This window comes from Miscanthus floridulus, chromosome 18 (assembly GCF_019320115.1).
Source record: "Miscanthus floridulus cultivar M001 chromosome 18, ASM1932011v1, whole genome shotgun sequence".
NCBI classification, from domain to species: domain Eukaryota; kingdom Viridiplantae; phylum Streptophyta; class Magnoliopsida; order Poales; family Poaceae; genus Miscanthus; species Miscanthus floridulus.
The window spans coordinates 84,016,421-84,029,956 of NC_089597.1; the positions used below are offsets into that span (position 1 = coordinate 84,016,421).

A 13,536-nucleotide genomic window follows, 5' to 3' on the forward strand; every position below is an offset into this window, starting at 1 on the left:
ATGCATTTAGGATCTAGTGGAGTGCTAACATCCTTGAAAATATTTGTGAAAATATGCTAACACACGTGCACAAGGTAATACACTTGGTGGTTGGCACATTTGAGCAAGGGTGAAGAAGTTAGAGGTGAAAAGGAGTTAGTCTCGCTGGTCACAAGGTGACTGGACGCTGGTCTCTGAGGAACCGGCGCGTCCGGTCAGTTGTAACAGCGAAGACGCTGGCGTTAGTCAATCGACCGGACACTGGGTCATGGACTGACCGAACGCTGAGGTCTAGGGTCCGGTCCTATTGTCGGACAGCGCAGAAGAAAGTCACTGAGTGACCGGACGCTGTCAGGGTCCGGTCAAGCATGACCGGATGCATCCGGTCAAAGAAAATCGTTTCTGAAACCTTACTGGAAACGACCGAACGCTGGAGGCTGAGCGTCCAGTCAGTTTGTGCGCTGCGTCCGGTCAACTCAAGTGACCGTTGAGATCGGGACACGTGGCTGTCGTCGGGCGACCGGACGCTGAGGTCCAGCGTCCGGTCAACATGACCGGAGCGTCTGGTCAGCCCGTGTTGTGCCCAGTGAAGGGGTACAATGGCTCTATTTCGTGGGGGCTTCTATTTAAGCCCCATGACCGGCTCAAGCTCACTCTTTTGCACATTTTCATTGACATAGCAACCTTGTGAGATTTAGCCAAAGCCCTCCCACTCATCTCCATCATTGATCCATCATCTTTGTGAGATTGGGAGAGAATCCAAGTGCATTGCTTGAGTGATTGCATCTAGAGGCACTTGGTATTCGTGTTGCGCTACGGATTTCGCTTGTTACTCTTGGTGGTTGCCACCACCTAGACGGCTTGGTGCAGCGGTGGAGGATCGGCACGAGTTGGTGATTGTCCGTGGCCGTCTCCGGTGATTGTGAGGGGAGTTGTACCTTCCCCAGCGGAGTGCCGAAAGGTAACTCTAGTAAATTGCTCGTGTTATTGAGTTACCTCACTTGTGGGTAGGTTCTTGCGGTGTCCAATCGTTTGGACGAGGTTTGTACAATACCTCTTAGCCACCGACCCACCAAGTGTTGGTCGACACAACGGGGACGTAGCGTGTTGGCAAGCACGTGAACCTCGGGAGAAAATTAGTTGTCTCTTGTCATTTGCATTCTCCCGGTGATTGGCGTAATCTTCATCTTGTGATTGGTTCATTCCTCAACACGACGGTATAATCACCCTACTCACTAATTTATATTCTTGCAAACTAGTTGTGGCAAGCTCTTTAGTGTAATTAGAATTGAGAGCTTGCTTTGTTATTTTAAGTTCTAGTGGAGCTCTTTAGAGTAACAAGATTGAGAGCTCTTAGTGAGTAGTAACTTTGCAAGTTGTGTGCTTAGTAATCATTGCAACTAGAATTATTGAATAGGTGGCTTGCAACCCTTGTAGAGTTAGAGCAAGATTGCATTTCGCTATTTGTCATACTAATCAAATTGCTCTAGTTGATTTGTAGATTTTTAAATAGGCTATTTACCCCCACTCTAGCCATATTAGGACCTTTCAATAACCCATGAGGTGGTTTTGAAGGCGATTTCTCTAACATGGCCTATTACGCGTAAACAAATAGTAGAAAAAAATCTACATAATCCCCTAATATATCAAAATTGACTATACAACCCTCCTCAACTATAAAACATGACATTAGCCCTTAAAACGGCTAATAATATTTAAATGATCCCTATATGGTTTTATAGTTATTTTGACACTGTATCCCGCCACACTGACCTATGTACCTATGCTTGTATGTAGACTAATATGTTTCCTCTCTTTGCCTACTCTTTCCATACTTCACCCACAACCTCCTATCTCCTACTCCATCTCATAGAACTCCTCGATGACATTGTGCTCATGCACGACGCCTGCGCTCTCATCATCTGGAGAGGGTTGAATGGTAGCCAATAAAAATTCTTTTGAAGAACTAGCCAAATCATAATTCCGTTGACAATCGCTCATCATCACACCTCCTTCTGGTCTCCTGATTGGTCCTTCCGATTTTGAGATAGCCAAAGGAGGAGAAAACAAGAGGGGTCATATGATGAAAGGGCAAGCATGGTGCGTGAGCTGAATGCTGTCAAGGAGCGTCATGAGGTGGACCAGGAGACAGAAGGTCGTGTGCTGCTTGTTAGGCGGTATGACAATTTAAAAAGAGTTGGGAGAGGGAGGTGACATAAGTGCATGTATGTAAGCATGTGTACTCAGGCCGGCCGGTGTGATGGGATACTGTGTCAAAATAACCCAACAAAGTAACCTGAGAAGATCATTTGAAAATTATTAGATGCTTTAAGAGCTATAATATCAGATTTTATAGTTAATAGAGTTATTGTTATTTTTGGATATGCTAGGGGGTTATATAGATTTTTTTACTACTCTATGTGCCTCACCAGCACTCACGTAGTATGTCACGTCAATAAAGCCACCAGCAAAACCATCTCAGAGGGCAGTGGTGTATAGGGGTCCGTTGACCCGAACAAAATTTATAAATTATTTAGAAAAGTACAGTTAAAGTTCAAGAAAATTTATATCATATAATAAAGTTGACCCAAATGACCCTGATGATGCTCTTGGCTAGATTCACCACTGTCAGAGGGTTATTTATACAGTTTTCAATACTTTAAGAGTTAGGATATCTATTTTATAGGTGAGGTGATGAAGTAGACACAAGTCAATAGTTAACGGATCAAGTAGACTTTTTCTTTTCTTTTTTGTTTTGGTTTATAACAACTAAGAAAGACTTGTTGATTCTATTAACAATATACAGAGAACACTTCTATCCAGCAATCAGCAAACTTTTTTGATATGGTGTATGTACAAAGAAATTTCACATCATATAATCTATCTTTAAAAAGGAAATAGAAAACTAACTGGCATATTTTTCCTGAAAGAATCAACTGATGTATAAAGTTCATCAATTGGCATGAATTACTTTCCGATTGTGCTGTACAAAAACATAAACTAGTGTTAGAACATGTTGATCAAACTTGACTTATGTCCATCGTTTCGAAGTACTGGACGTTCTTGGTGCAGATATTGTTTGTGTTGCTGTGATTCTCCCTGCAGACACGGCAAAAAACGAACGAAATAATTAGATTAGTTTATATATTTGTGATAATGCATATCATGTCTTGAAAACTTATCTTACTCAGCACACATGTAAATTTCACTTATATTAAATGCTCTGTTTGTTTTGCTAAAATTTGGCTTATACTGATTGTTATGCTGATTTGTTGTGAGAGAAAAACACTGTTCGCTTGCTGAAAAGTACTGCTGAAGTAGTGCTGCAGAACAACAATAATTCTGCAGTACTTTTCAGCAAACGAACAGTATTTTTCTCTCACAACAAATCAACATGGTAGGTGTAATTCAATAACCGGTTCATTCCAAACTAAGCCATTGGCAGTGCAAATGGTGGGTAATGTATATGTACCCATAATTCATCAGTTGGTAACTGTCTTAGCTCATTGCCACTTTAAATGGATTTAAAATTTCTTTATTTACACGCTTGGTACACTTGTTTGGTACAGTCAGATCAAACATTTTTGGAAATTGAGTTACTATATTCTGCTATAGGTACAGGTTCCCATTGGTAACACGTCAAGTGTTGAAGTAACTAGTAGTAACCAAAGGTCATGGTAACACCTGTTTTAGCTTACTAGCTTTATCATTTTTCCACCTTTCACAAAAAAAAAGAAAATGACATTGAATTTGCCTATTTTCAAGGTTGACGTGAAAATTTATGGGGCAAATTTATTTCTTTTGTCTCTCACTATCTCCCCTGCTGTGTGTCCCTCACTCTCACCCTTCTCGCTTTGAGTTTGAAGTCGCAGAACCTTTGTGACCACACCACTAATGTCATTGCCTGACCACCCCAGCCCATTCACACCATGGCGACCGCGAGCATGTGGCTCGCCTTCCACCTTTCTTAAACGCACATGTGCACATAAAAGCCACATGCTTGCCTTTTTATTTTCTTACAAACACAACAGGTGCACACAATAGCCACCAATTTAAATTGAGTCAATCTCATATCAATATTTCCATACGAGATTAATACTTATTGCACTAGCATTTATTATGGGTCTTAAAATCTATTTGATTTAAGGTTGGGCCAAACCCAATTAAATCCAACAAAAATAGCTAGCTCATTTTCATTGGTATGAGCACCTTGAAATAAATTATACATTTTAATACAACGCATGGATATGTTTGCTAGTCATTTAAAATTTGTGATACACATTGGCATCATCTTTTTAGTTGGCTAAATATAATTATTTAACTTACTTTCAAGGGAATTCTGCATCGCATGATGGTCTATTCAGCATCATATCATATATATATATATATGACAAAATTGAATGCAAATAGATCCTCCAGCATAATTCAGTGGCGTGCCACATATCTCATAACTACATCACATACACAGTGTTTTTAACGGAATCATGGAAACTTTTTATTCCTTTTTTATATATTCAGGTTATACTCTGACATAAGGGTAATTTTTCAGCAGCTGCACTATACATACATATGATTTTTGACAGGAAAAATGCCTTAAATATGCACATGCAGAAGCAGAAATTCAGCTCAGTGAGTCCAAAGAAAAATGGACTTGCAATTTAGCTTACTTGGGGATCTAAGAGTTGGAGGATCTCTTAGTTTAGGCCACAAGAAAGTTTGAGCTGGTTTGGGTGCTGTTGTCTTCTGGACTCGGGTGGCCACCTTAGACCTGTATGAGGAAGAAAATGTGCTTACAAATAAAAAAGTAATTAAAACAAAAGGCCAACCAAACACACAGAGCTAGCCACTATCGGCACCCAGTCACCTGATCTGATAACATGAATGCTTCCACTAAATCATATGTAACTTAGATTGAAATTTAATGATAGACCTAAGGAAACATTTTTGTACCATGAAACCATAATTGTATGAATTTTCTGTTTAAAAAGATGAGAGCACTTACAACCGATCATTTGGAGTTTTTAGTGCACTCTCTTGTTCTTTCTGAGTCCTAGATGTGTTTTCCTGCTCCTGGAAGCGTGTCAACTCAACTATACTGCTTCCTGAAACATCTGTCTCTGTACCCATGGAAAGACCACTATCTGATATATCACTTAATCTCTCTTCTGAATCAGCATAGCCAAAGCAAACAAGCTCAGGGTCAGCAGAATTCTGACCCATTGCACCAAAAGAGAGCTTCGGAAGTCCCATAATCCCCCTATGTGGTAGGATATCATCAACAGACTGCATAGAACCAGATTCAGAGTGCCTGTCACTGATGTCAGAGAAGTTATCAGAGCCAGCCCTGCTGCCAATGCTCATTGCCTTTCCACTAGATGCCGTTCTTCTGTGATGGATTTTGCTTCCTAAATTAGATATGCCTGGGGAGGAGGACGAATGTTTCAATGGGGAATCTGCACGTTTTGCTGTCCTGACCCTTGGAGTTTGTGTCTTGAGTTGTTGTAATCTGTTAATTTCCTCATCTTTCTTTGCAATTTTATGTTTGAGCACTGAGAGCTGTGGGGTGGAAAGGATATTACAAATAAAAAGATTATGTATAACACTGGTGGTGAGAAGAATGGTATTTACAATTTCGACATTCGATTTGAAAGAAAAATCTCTACTTAAGTCTCACCCCATTGGATAATATAGAGAATAAACATTGGTAATCCATATCTAGCGCCCTGTATAAATAAGGGATGGACAAAAGGAAAACAATAATTTATCACCTGTTCCATACATTCTCTAATATCTTTGCCTTCTTTATTCGCCTTTGAAGCACCTAGTTCCACTCCAGAAACTCTTTCAGCAAACTTCAAAGTACTTAAAGTCTCCGAATAAGATGAGACATCTGGGTTGATCTGCACAAACATCAAGGTTTTTGCATGGCCGCCTGCAGATGAAAACTGTTAGGTGAGTAACCGATAACATGTAAGAAGTATATAGAACAATCAGCAATGGTAAGCACCCAAAGAACTCTGTAGGACTTGTGTAAGTTTGCTGTTCCGGTACGGTACATGAGCATTCTTCTGCGATAGAGAAAATATGACGTCTCCAAGAGCGGACAAAGATTTGTTGATGTGTTGTGCTTCTTTGAGTCTATTGCCTGTAACAGCAGATCGGTCCACTCTCTCACTCCCAGCAAGATCAACAAGATGCAGTGCACCACCAATAGTAGCTCCTGTTTTCAAATCGACACCTCGAATGTGTGTGGTAACAACACTGCAGAATTAATCAAAGTAACTCTACTTTTAAAATAATCATAATAAACAATGTAACTAGATTATGGGACATGAAAATAAACCTGTGAGATCTGCTGCTTCTTTCATTCAACACTGTCGAACCCACTGCTCTGTTCGCAAGTCCTATTCTCATTAACTCAATAACATCGGATGTTGAATTAACAGGATGCAACGTTGCATCAGGAACGACAAGCCCATTGGGTTGGCTGGCATTCATAATCTCTAGCGTGTAGGAGTTAAAGGAAAAAGAGGATGTTTTAATAAACTCTAATTCCATTTGAAATATGTCAATGATTTGAGTGATATGCTATTATAAAATGTACAGATAACTAAGAGTACATCATGGATGATAAAAGGATGTCCAACTTATTTTTGAGTTTCTACATATGTTCACTTGAACTGAATCAACTTAACTACTCCATCCAATTCCAAATGTAGGTCGTTTTAGAGCTCGAAACTTCTTTAACTTACCCATCAATACACGGAAAGTCATATATATTGATACCACATGGTTGACGTTATTAGTTTATCATGAAAAATAGTTTCGTAATATAAGTTTTTCTATCAAAATAGTATGTATTTTACAAAATTGCAAATCAAAGTGTCATACCGAAGACCGTGTCAATGTCCTAAACACCCTACATTTCGAATTATAGGGAATAGTTCATAGCCAACTAGGCTCATCAGAAGAGGAAGGTAATACATATAATAAACTAGGTTCATCGAATTTATCATAAGCCACTTGCAGAAAGTGTTGACATGTGAATTCAATAAATGAAGGAAGGGGAAAAAGGATATTTCTTCTCTGAACCATTGCTGCCAAGAAGATCTCGAATTTGCTCATTGTATATCTCAATCATTTGAACATTTATTTCATACATGATGGTATCCCCACGATTATGTGAAATATGGAAGAGATCATTCAGAGCTCTATAATTGACACCCCGTTCATTCTCTGTTGCATTTTCAGGTCCAGTCTGGGATAATTGCAGAAAGGAAAATACATTATTACATTATAACTGAAAAGAAAAGACCCATTTTGGTCGTTTCAAAAAAAGAAAAGACCCATTTTCTCAAAAAAAAAAAACTATTCAGATGAAGATATTTGTATAATTGTATCCAGTGCATCATACCATTGTGTATGTTTTCCCTGATCCAGTTTGACCATATGCAAAAATGCAAACATTATAACCATCAAGAACTGATCTGATAAGGGGTTCAATGTCCTTGAAGACCTCATCTAGAAAAGAGAAAAGGAAAGGGCAGGGCAAATGTGGTGTGTTAGCATTCCAAAAATACGATCCTTACCAGATGAAATGAAGTTATCAGTAACCAAAGCACATGGATATTGCATAGGTCACATTCATTCGTACCTTGAGAAGCAGTGGGGCCAAGAATTTTGTTGAATTTGAACGACTTGCTCCCCTCCTTTCCCTGTCGTGTGGGATTTGCAATTACCAGATCCCCATTATCACCAACATATTCAATTATAGTAGATTTCTGATCCTCCCCAGGAAGAAAAGGCCTTATCCGGCAGTAGACTCTTATATTTCCTGGTCAAGAATAATAAAAACTCGAAAAAATTCATAAAATTAAGAAGATGCATATTCAAATAAGTTATCCTTTGTTTGCAGAGTCACCTTTTAGTTCCTGAATCTCGTTGTACAGTTTTCTATTTTCTTCTAGAGAAGCATGATAATTTTCAGAATCATTTACCAGTATGTTGAGACTTTGTCCTGCAGAGTTCATATGAATATGAAAGTTATAAAATGCCAATTACAGTAAATGTATGCAATGTAAAATAAAATCACATGCTGCACTGAAACATACCAAGGCCATTAAGTTCTTCGGACCATCTTTTCTGGCAGTTTTGGATTTCATGCCTAATGGAAACAGAAGATAACCTCAAATCCTGATAGGGGAGAAGTTTTAATTTCAATTTCTCACATCATGATGTTTTAAAAGAAAGATTGAGAACCAAAGGATAATTTAACCAAGCACTACCTGGATGTTCTGTATTTGTAGACCTAAAAATTGGTTCACCATGATTTCCTTCTGCTTCCAAGTATCCATTCTAGATGCTAACACTTCCTCCAGATCTCTTCTTTTCTTTCTAGAATCTTCGAGCATTAGATCTACTTCTTTTATTCTATGTTCAAAGCATTTGCTTGCCTGCAAAGCACTACTCTCCAGTTCTTGAATATGTGTCTTATGAGATTCCCTTGCTAATGAAAGCTCTTGCCTGAGTTTTGATATTATATTGTCACTATTCTCCTTGTCCTTTTGAAGCTTAAGCACCTCCTCCTTTGTAGATTCTAACTGGTTGTGGTTCTCTTTATATGATGATTTTACAGCTTCCAATTCGCTCTTTAGTTTCATAATTGTATTGTTAGTATTATCTTCTTTCTCCTTCATCATCCTAATGGTTTCATCGTTATATTTAGTTGATTTGTCCACAAGTGCATCTGCTGACTGATCTCTGCCATCAATCTTCCCCTTCCTCAAGGTAACCATCTCGTCTTTCTCCTTAATCAGCATAACCATTTCTTCCTTCTCCTTCATCAATCTTATTATATCTTCCTTATCTTTCAACAGCCTAGCCATATCTTCCTTATCCTTTGTCAATCTAGTTACATCTTCCTTCTCAGTCATCAAGCTTGACATATCTTTGTCAACTAATCCTCTTTCTTCAGTTCTGCTTTTATCTATCTGAAGAATGAAAGTGATTTAAAAAAAATCAATCATTCACGCAAAGGAGGCTTAAATTAAGCCACGCCTTGTTCGGGAAGCTCAATCTTGTGGTGCATTTAAGCTGAACCTCCACTGAACTATCAATGCTTATTTGCTAACAAGCCCTTCTACAGAATTCAGATCAAATGAACAATTCTAGAGCAAACAGTAGCAAGAACTCGATTTAAATATACGAACAGGTAACAATTTTTTGGACAAGAGACAAACCTTCATCTGGAGCACATGATCTTCAACCTGAAAATCAATATAAAGAAAGAGATCCGTTATTAATGTCAAAAGGTTTTGTTTTTATCGAAAGTGCAGAAGACTCATCTTAATAGGTTTCAAATGAAAACTGGAACTTATGTTAAACTTTACATTTATTTTTCCATTTGCTGCACTTGAGTTTATTTGTATTTGTCCACCTGTCCCGCTTGCAAGTGCCTCTAGTACTCTTATCCTTGATTTATATTTCTCTTCACGTGCTCTGATAAGGTTATTTTGCTGCCATACAAGTAAGAGTTACAACAAGAATAATCCGAAAATATAAGTATGAAATAGTATTGCTTACATTTCTTATGTGTTCTGCCTGAGTTGAAATGCGGCGTTCAATCTCCAGTATTACCTTTCTCAACAAGCAAGCGATATGCTGTGCAAAGAATGTTATCTTTTTATTCAAGGGGATGAAAGAAGTATAAAACAAAATGTACCAAAGTAATCATGTATGAAAAGAAACAACTAACTGTATTGCTTTTGAGTAGCCTACATAAGGAATTTCTCCATTCTTATTCTCAATGATCTCGTCAAGGACGCCATTCACAAAACTCAGAAGTGACTGAGTAGGGGCATTCTGTAAAATTGGTTCCATGTTCCATGATGCAAAGAATAAAAACATCAGATTTTGTGCTGACATTATCTCACGTACATTTCAGAAAGAATTACTATATTCCACTTACATCCAAGTTGGTGGATTTCATCATCTCCAAAATTTTAGAAATAGGCATGTCAGAGTAAATTCCTTGTCTCAGATGGAATACTTCATGAAAATTGTGTCCAGTGTGCCTTGAAATAGAAGATAGTTCAGGCCTTGATAATGGAGATGATGATGGTTCTACAATAAGAAAAGATATTTCAACTGATAAGCCTGCTTCACATCTTAACCTCCCATTGCAAGGACCAACGATAAATCATCGTATGAATTTAGTTATCTACATGTGACTACAGTTTTCACTGATAAATATGGTTTGTTTTACATTTTCATATTGCAAAACTAATAGAATAGCTCTGCTCAGCTCGCTCTGTATCCCTCAGTGTTACTGCTGAAAGCTGGACATGTAGAAAAAAAAAATCTTACCTGACGTAGCTGGACTTCTGGAGACCTTTGGTATGCTCCCTTTCACCTTTTCTCCAAACTCAGAATTTTGAGTACAATGGCCGTTCTCCCTTATGGGAAGCTCCATGCTGCGCATCCTAAATTTTCCTTCAAGGCTACAATGCCAGCCTTCCCCAACATTGGAACCAAACCGATCCCTCAGTGCAAGAAGACAGACTATGACAGCTGACATTGGGCCCTGGATCAATGCCAATCAAATAAGAGCAGGTAGATAATTTTTTCTATTGTAGAAAGAGCTGGAAACACCAGGAATGTTCCACGACCATATTGCATAAGTGACAATTATTGGCAGAACACCAACACCACCATATATACTAGTCGAATTTGGCACTACAGTGGAACATGGCTGACGTCCATATTCAGATATTATAAATTTAATAACCAGAACATCATCATAGTACTCGAATATAGCATCACACTTGAACGTGGCTTATGTTCATATTCAGATATTATAAAAAGCCATCATTGAATAACTTATTTGTTTATATATACCATACATTTGTGCCGTCCAGAAGTAATCTCCACAGGCTACGGAGTTACCATTGATTTTGTTACCACGAATTGAGTTCGATTGAAGTGATTACAGGAAAACGTATGAAACATTGGTATGTACAGTGTCTGCAAGCCATTTGGACAGCGATGACATGCACCGTACTATATGCTAGTGGAGCAGTGGAGTCACATCTCATTAGTTTGGCGGATCAAATTTTCTGGTTGAGATTTGGATGCTAGCATCAGCTGCATCCAGCATCCAGTAGTGGTTAAAGCAGAAAAGGACGAGATTAACGTTGCCATCTGGCCAATCGGCAGACGGAACAATCACAAGCATCAGCCACCTACAGCGAAAGCAGAGTCCGAGCTTATTCGATTTGAAACTGTAACGCACCGCAAATCACGTGTACTATCCCCGTCCACCCGTGAATTAACAGTCGATGCTCCAAAATGTTACTACTGTACTATCATACTCTCTCCTCAAGTCAGAGCTAAACCCAACCGAACTTTTTTTTCGTGATATATATGGAAAACCTGCTACTAAACTGAACGGAAGCAGTTGATGATGGTCCAGGGGAGAATACCGTACCTTGTCAAGGTCGGAGGCGGCAAAGCTGGGAAGTTCCAGGCGCTCCACTGCCGCGACGAACCTCTCGACATCACTCCCCGCCGCCGCCGCCGCTGAGGCTCCGCCCTGCAGCAGCGACGACGTACGATACGATCACGGGCGAACAAACCCAAAACCCAAAGCGAGCGATCGAGGACCTACCTGGTCGGGCGTAGAAGCACAGCCGAGCCTGCGGAGCGCCGCGCCGAGGATCGCGCCGTCGGCGAGAGCGGCCCGTAGGTCGTCGTCGGACGCGTGCGGCGGGGGCAGAGGCAGGACAGAGCCCGCCAGCAGCGACCGCAGCCACGCAACCGCCTCCGATCGCCGCCACCGCCGCTCCGGGCTCTCCGCTGCGAAGAAACAAACCCATAAAAAAAAGGGGACAAATCCGTAGTAAAGCCTCGGCCGCCGCGGGACAGCAAAATTTGGTGAAGAGTAGAGCAGACATGGGAGAGGGAGGGGTTTACGGGACTCGGTGGAGGCGGCGGACATGGCGGCGAGCAGACCGGAGACGGCCGAGACGTTGGGGGGTTCGGAGTATGCCGGGATCGGAGGCGGAGGCGTGGTTTGACCCAGCCGGGAGGTGGCGGACGGGGAGGCGGGGAGCAGGAATGGGCGCGCGCGGAGGGGAGGGACCGAGGGAGACGTGGGCGAGTGGGCGACGTGCGGTGCGCTGCGCTGCGGCGGGAGGAGGGTGGTGGTGCCCTGCTCCTGTGCAGCGACTCTCTGCCTGCCTCTGCCTCTGCCTCTGCCAAGTCCGAGCGCCAAATTTGGGCGGCGCCGAAGGTGGCCAAGCGTGGTGGAGGGACTGGGACGGAACAGGGAACACCGAACACGACTGCGCATTCTTTTTTATTACTATTTTTGGTACTTTTTTTGCTGCGTTTACATAAACTACGTACGGCCCAATATTTTGCTGTACGTTTGGAACCGAACGAAACCGTCTGTTACAGTGTGAACTCTACCAATTCCTCCCAAATTGTATGTTGGTTAACGTGTTTCTCCGAAAATTAAACAAAAAAAATTCTATGTTTGTAGGGAGACTTTTGGAAAGTTTAAACACGTCAAGATAAGGCGAGAAAAAGAAAGGTAGGAGCACCGAAAGTCCGTGTGTGTGGACTGGACGGTGGTGGTCGTTGTATTGACAGCAGCAGCAACCGCTACACCGGCCCATTTCACTATCAAAAAGGTTCCCGTCGCGTGTGCGGTGTGCCCGACGTGACGCGCCCGCCGTTTATTTTCCTAGCGACTCGACATCGTGCCGTTACATTCGGATTAACCGTAGTCCCACCTTTTTTTTGAGAGAGAGAGAACGCATTCTCACTTGTTCATGGTGAATTCATATTTCATATGGAGTAATTATATATCCCTTCGTCCCTAGATATACGTCGTTTTTTTTTTCTGAGAAACAATTTTGACTAAATATATATTAAAAAACATTAATATTTATGATACATAATTAGTATCATTAGATAGATAATTGGATCTAGTTTTTTAATAAATTTATTTGGAGATAGAAATGTTGCACGTATTTTCTATAAATCGAGTCAAAGTTATCGACACGTAAATCGTGACAACAAACATTTAGGGACGGAGAGGACTAGGATAGATAGTTTACTCCGGAACTCACTATTGGTGTTGGGGACGAATCCAAACTCCATTATTAGGCCTAAAAGCACATCTCATGTTGTGTCATTACCGCAAAACAATATACTTCCTTCCGTCCACCAAAGATTGTAATTATAGGATGCATGGAGTTAAACTAGTTTAATTTTAACTGAGTTTAGTATTATATTAATATTTATGTATCTAGCTAAGTTTATTATGAAAATATGTTTTATAATTAATTCGATGATATTTATTTTGTATTATAATTGTTAATGTATTTTTATATATTTTAATCAAACTTTAAGACGGTTGACTCAAGGAAAAGATATTCTTGTGTGGATGGAGAGAGTCGTCCTCCTTTAAATTGATTGTCAACTGAAATATCAGAGTATATATTTTATATTTATTAATCAATGGCACCCCGAGACTGACTACACGACACATTA

At 40.2% G+C, this 13,536-nt stretch overlaps 1 protein-coding gene across 3 annotated transcripts; it reads right to left on the reverse strand.

Annotated features, from left to right (window-relative positions):
* Window positions 1-2,778: 2,778 nt before the first annotated feature.
* On the reverse strand, window positions 2,779-12,256 carry LOC136519542 (kinesin-like protein KIN-14M). Of its 3 annotated transcripts, XM_066512929.1 has the most exons (21): window positions 11,950-12,255; window positions 11,645-11,832; window positions 11,465-11,569; window positions 10,345-10,561; window positions 9,947-10,101; window positions 9,757-9,840; window positions 9,562-9,639; window positions 9,369-9,494; window positions 9,219-9,245; window positions 8,265-8,969; window positions 8,091-8,172; window positions 7,901-7,996; window positions 7,634-7,813; window positions 7,394-7,500; window positions 7,059-7,237; window positions 6,323-6,487; window positions 5,987-6,240; window positions 5,748-5,911; window positions 4,982-5,535; window positions 4,647-4,747; window positions 2,779-3,078 (listed from the first exon to the last, which is right to left on the reverse strand). In XM_066512929.1, the coding sequence occupies exons 1-21, from the start codon at window positions 11,972-11,974 to the stop codon at window positions 3,011-3,013; spliced, it is 3,660 nt and encodes a 1,219-aa protein (XP_066369026.1). In that variant the 5' UTR covers window positions 11,975-12,255; the 3' UTR covers window positions 2,779-3,010. The 3 variants fall into 3 exon arrangements, with proteins under 3 accessions (XP_066369026.1, XP_066369027.1, XP_066369028.1); XM_066512931.1 differs by lacking the exons at window positions 2,779-3,078; window positions 4,647-4,747 and having other exon boundaries at window positions 5,371-5,535; window positions 5,759-5,911; window positions 11,950-12,256; XM_066512930.1 differs by lacking the exons at window positions 11,465-11,569; window positions 11,645-11,832; window positions 11,950-12,255 and having other exon boundaries at window positions 9,947-10,052; window positions 10,345-10,482.
* Window positions 12,257-13,536: the final 1,280 nt, after the last annotated feature.

Bases quoted from the DNA above. Each gene is read 5' to 3' on its own strand.
- LOC136519542 (XM_066512929.1), bottom strand. From the start codon at position 11,974: ATGTCCGCCGCCTCCACCGAGTCCC. The intron at 7,814-7,900 runs GTGACTCTGCAA...ATTCTTGACCAG, and splicing joins CGAGATTCAGGAACTAAAAG to GAAATATAAGAGTCTACTGC. The intron at 5,912-5,986 runs GTGCTTACCATT...TTTCATCTGCAG, and splicing joins AGTCCTACAGAGTTCTTTGG to GCGGCCATGCAAAAACCTTG.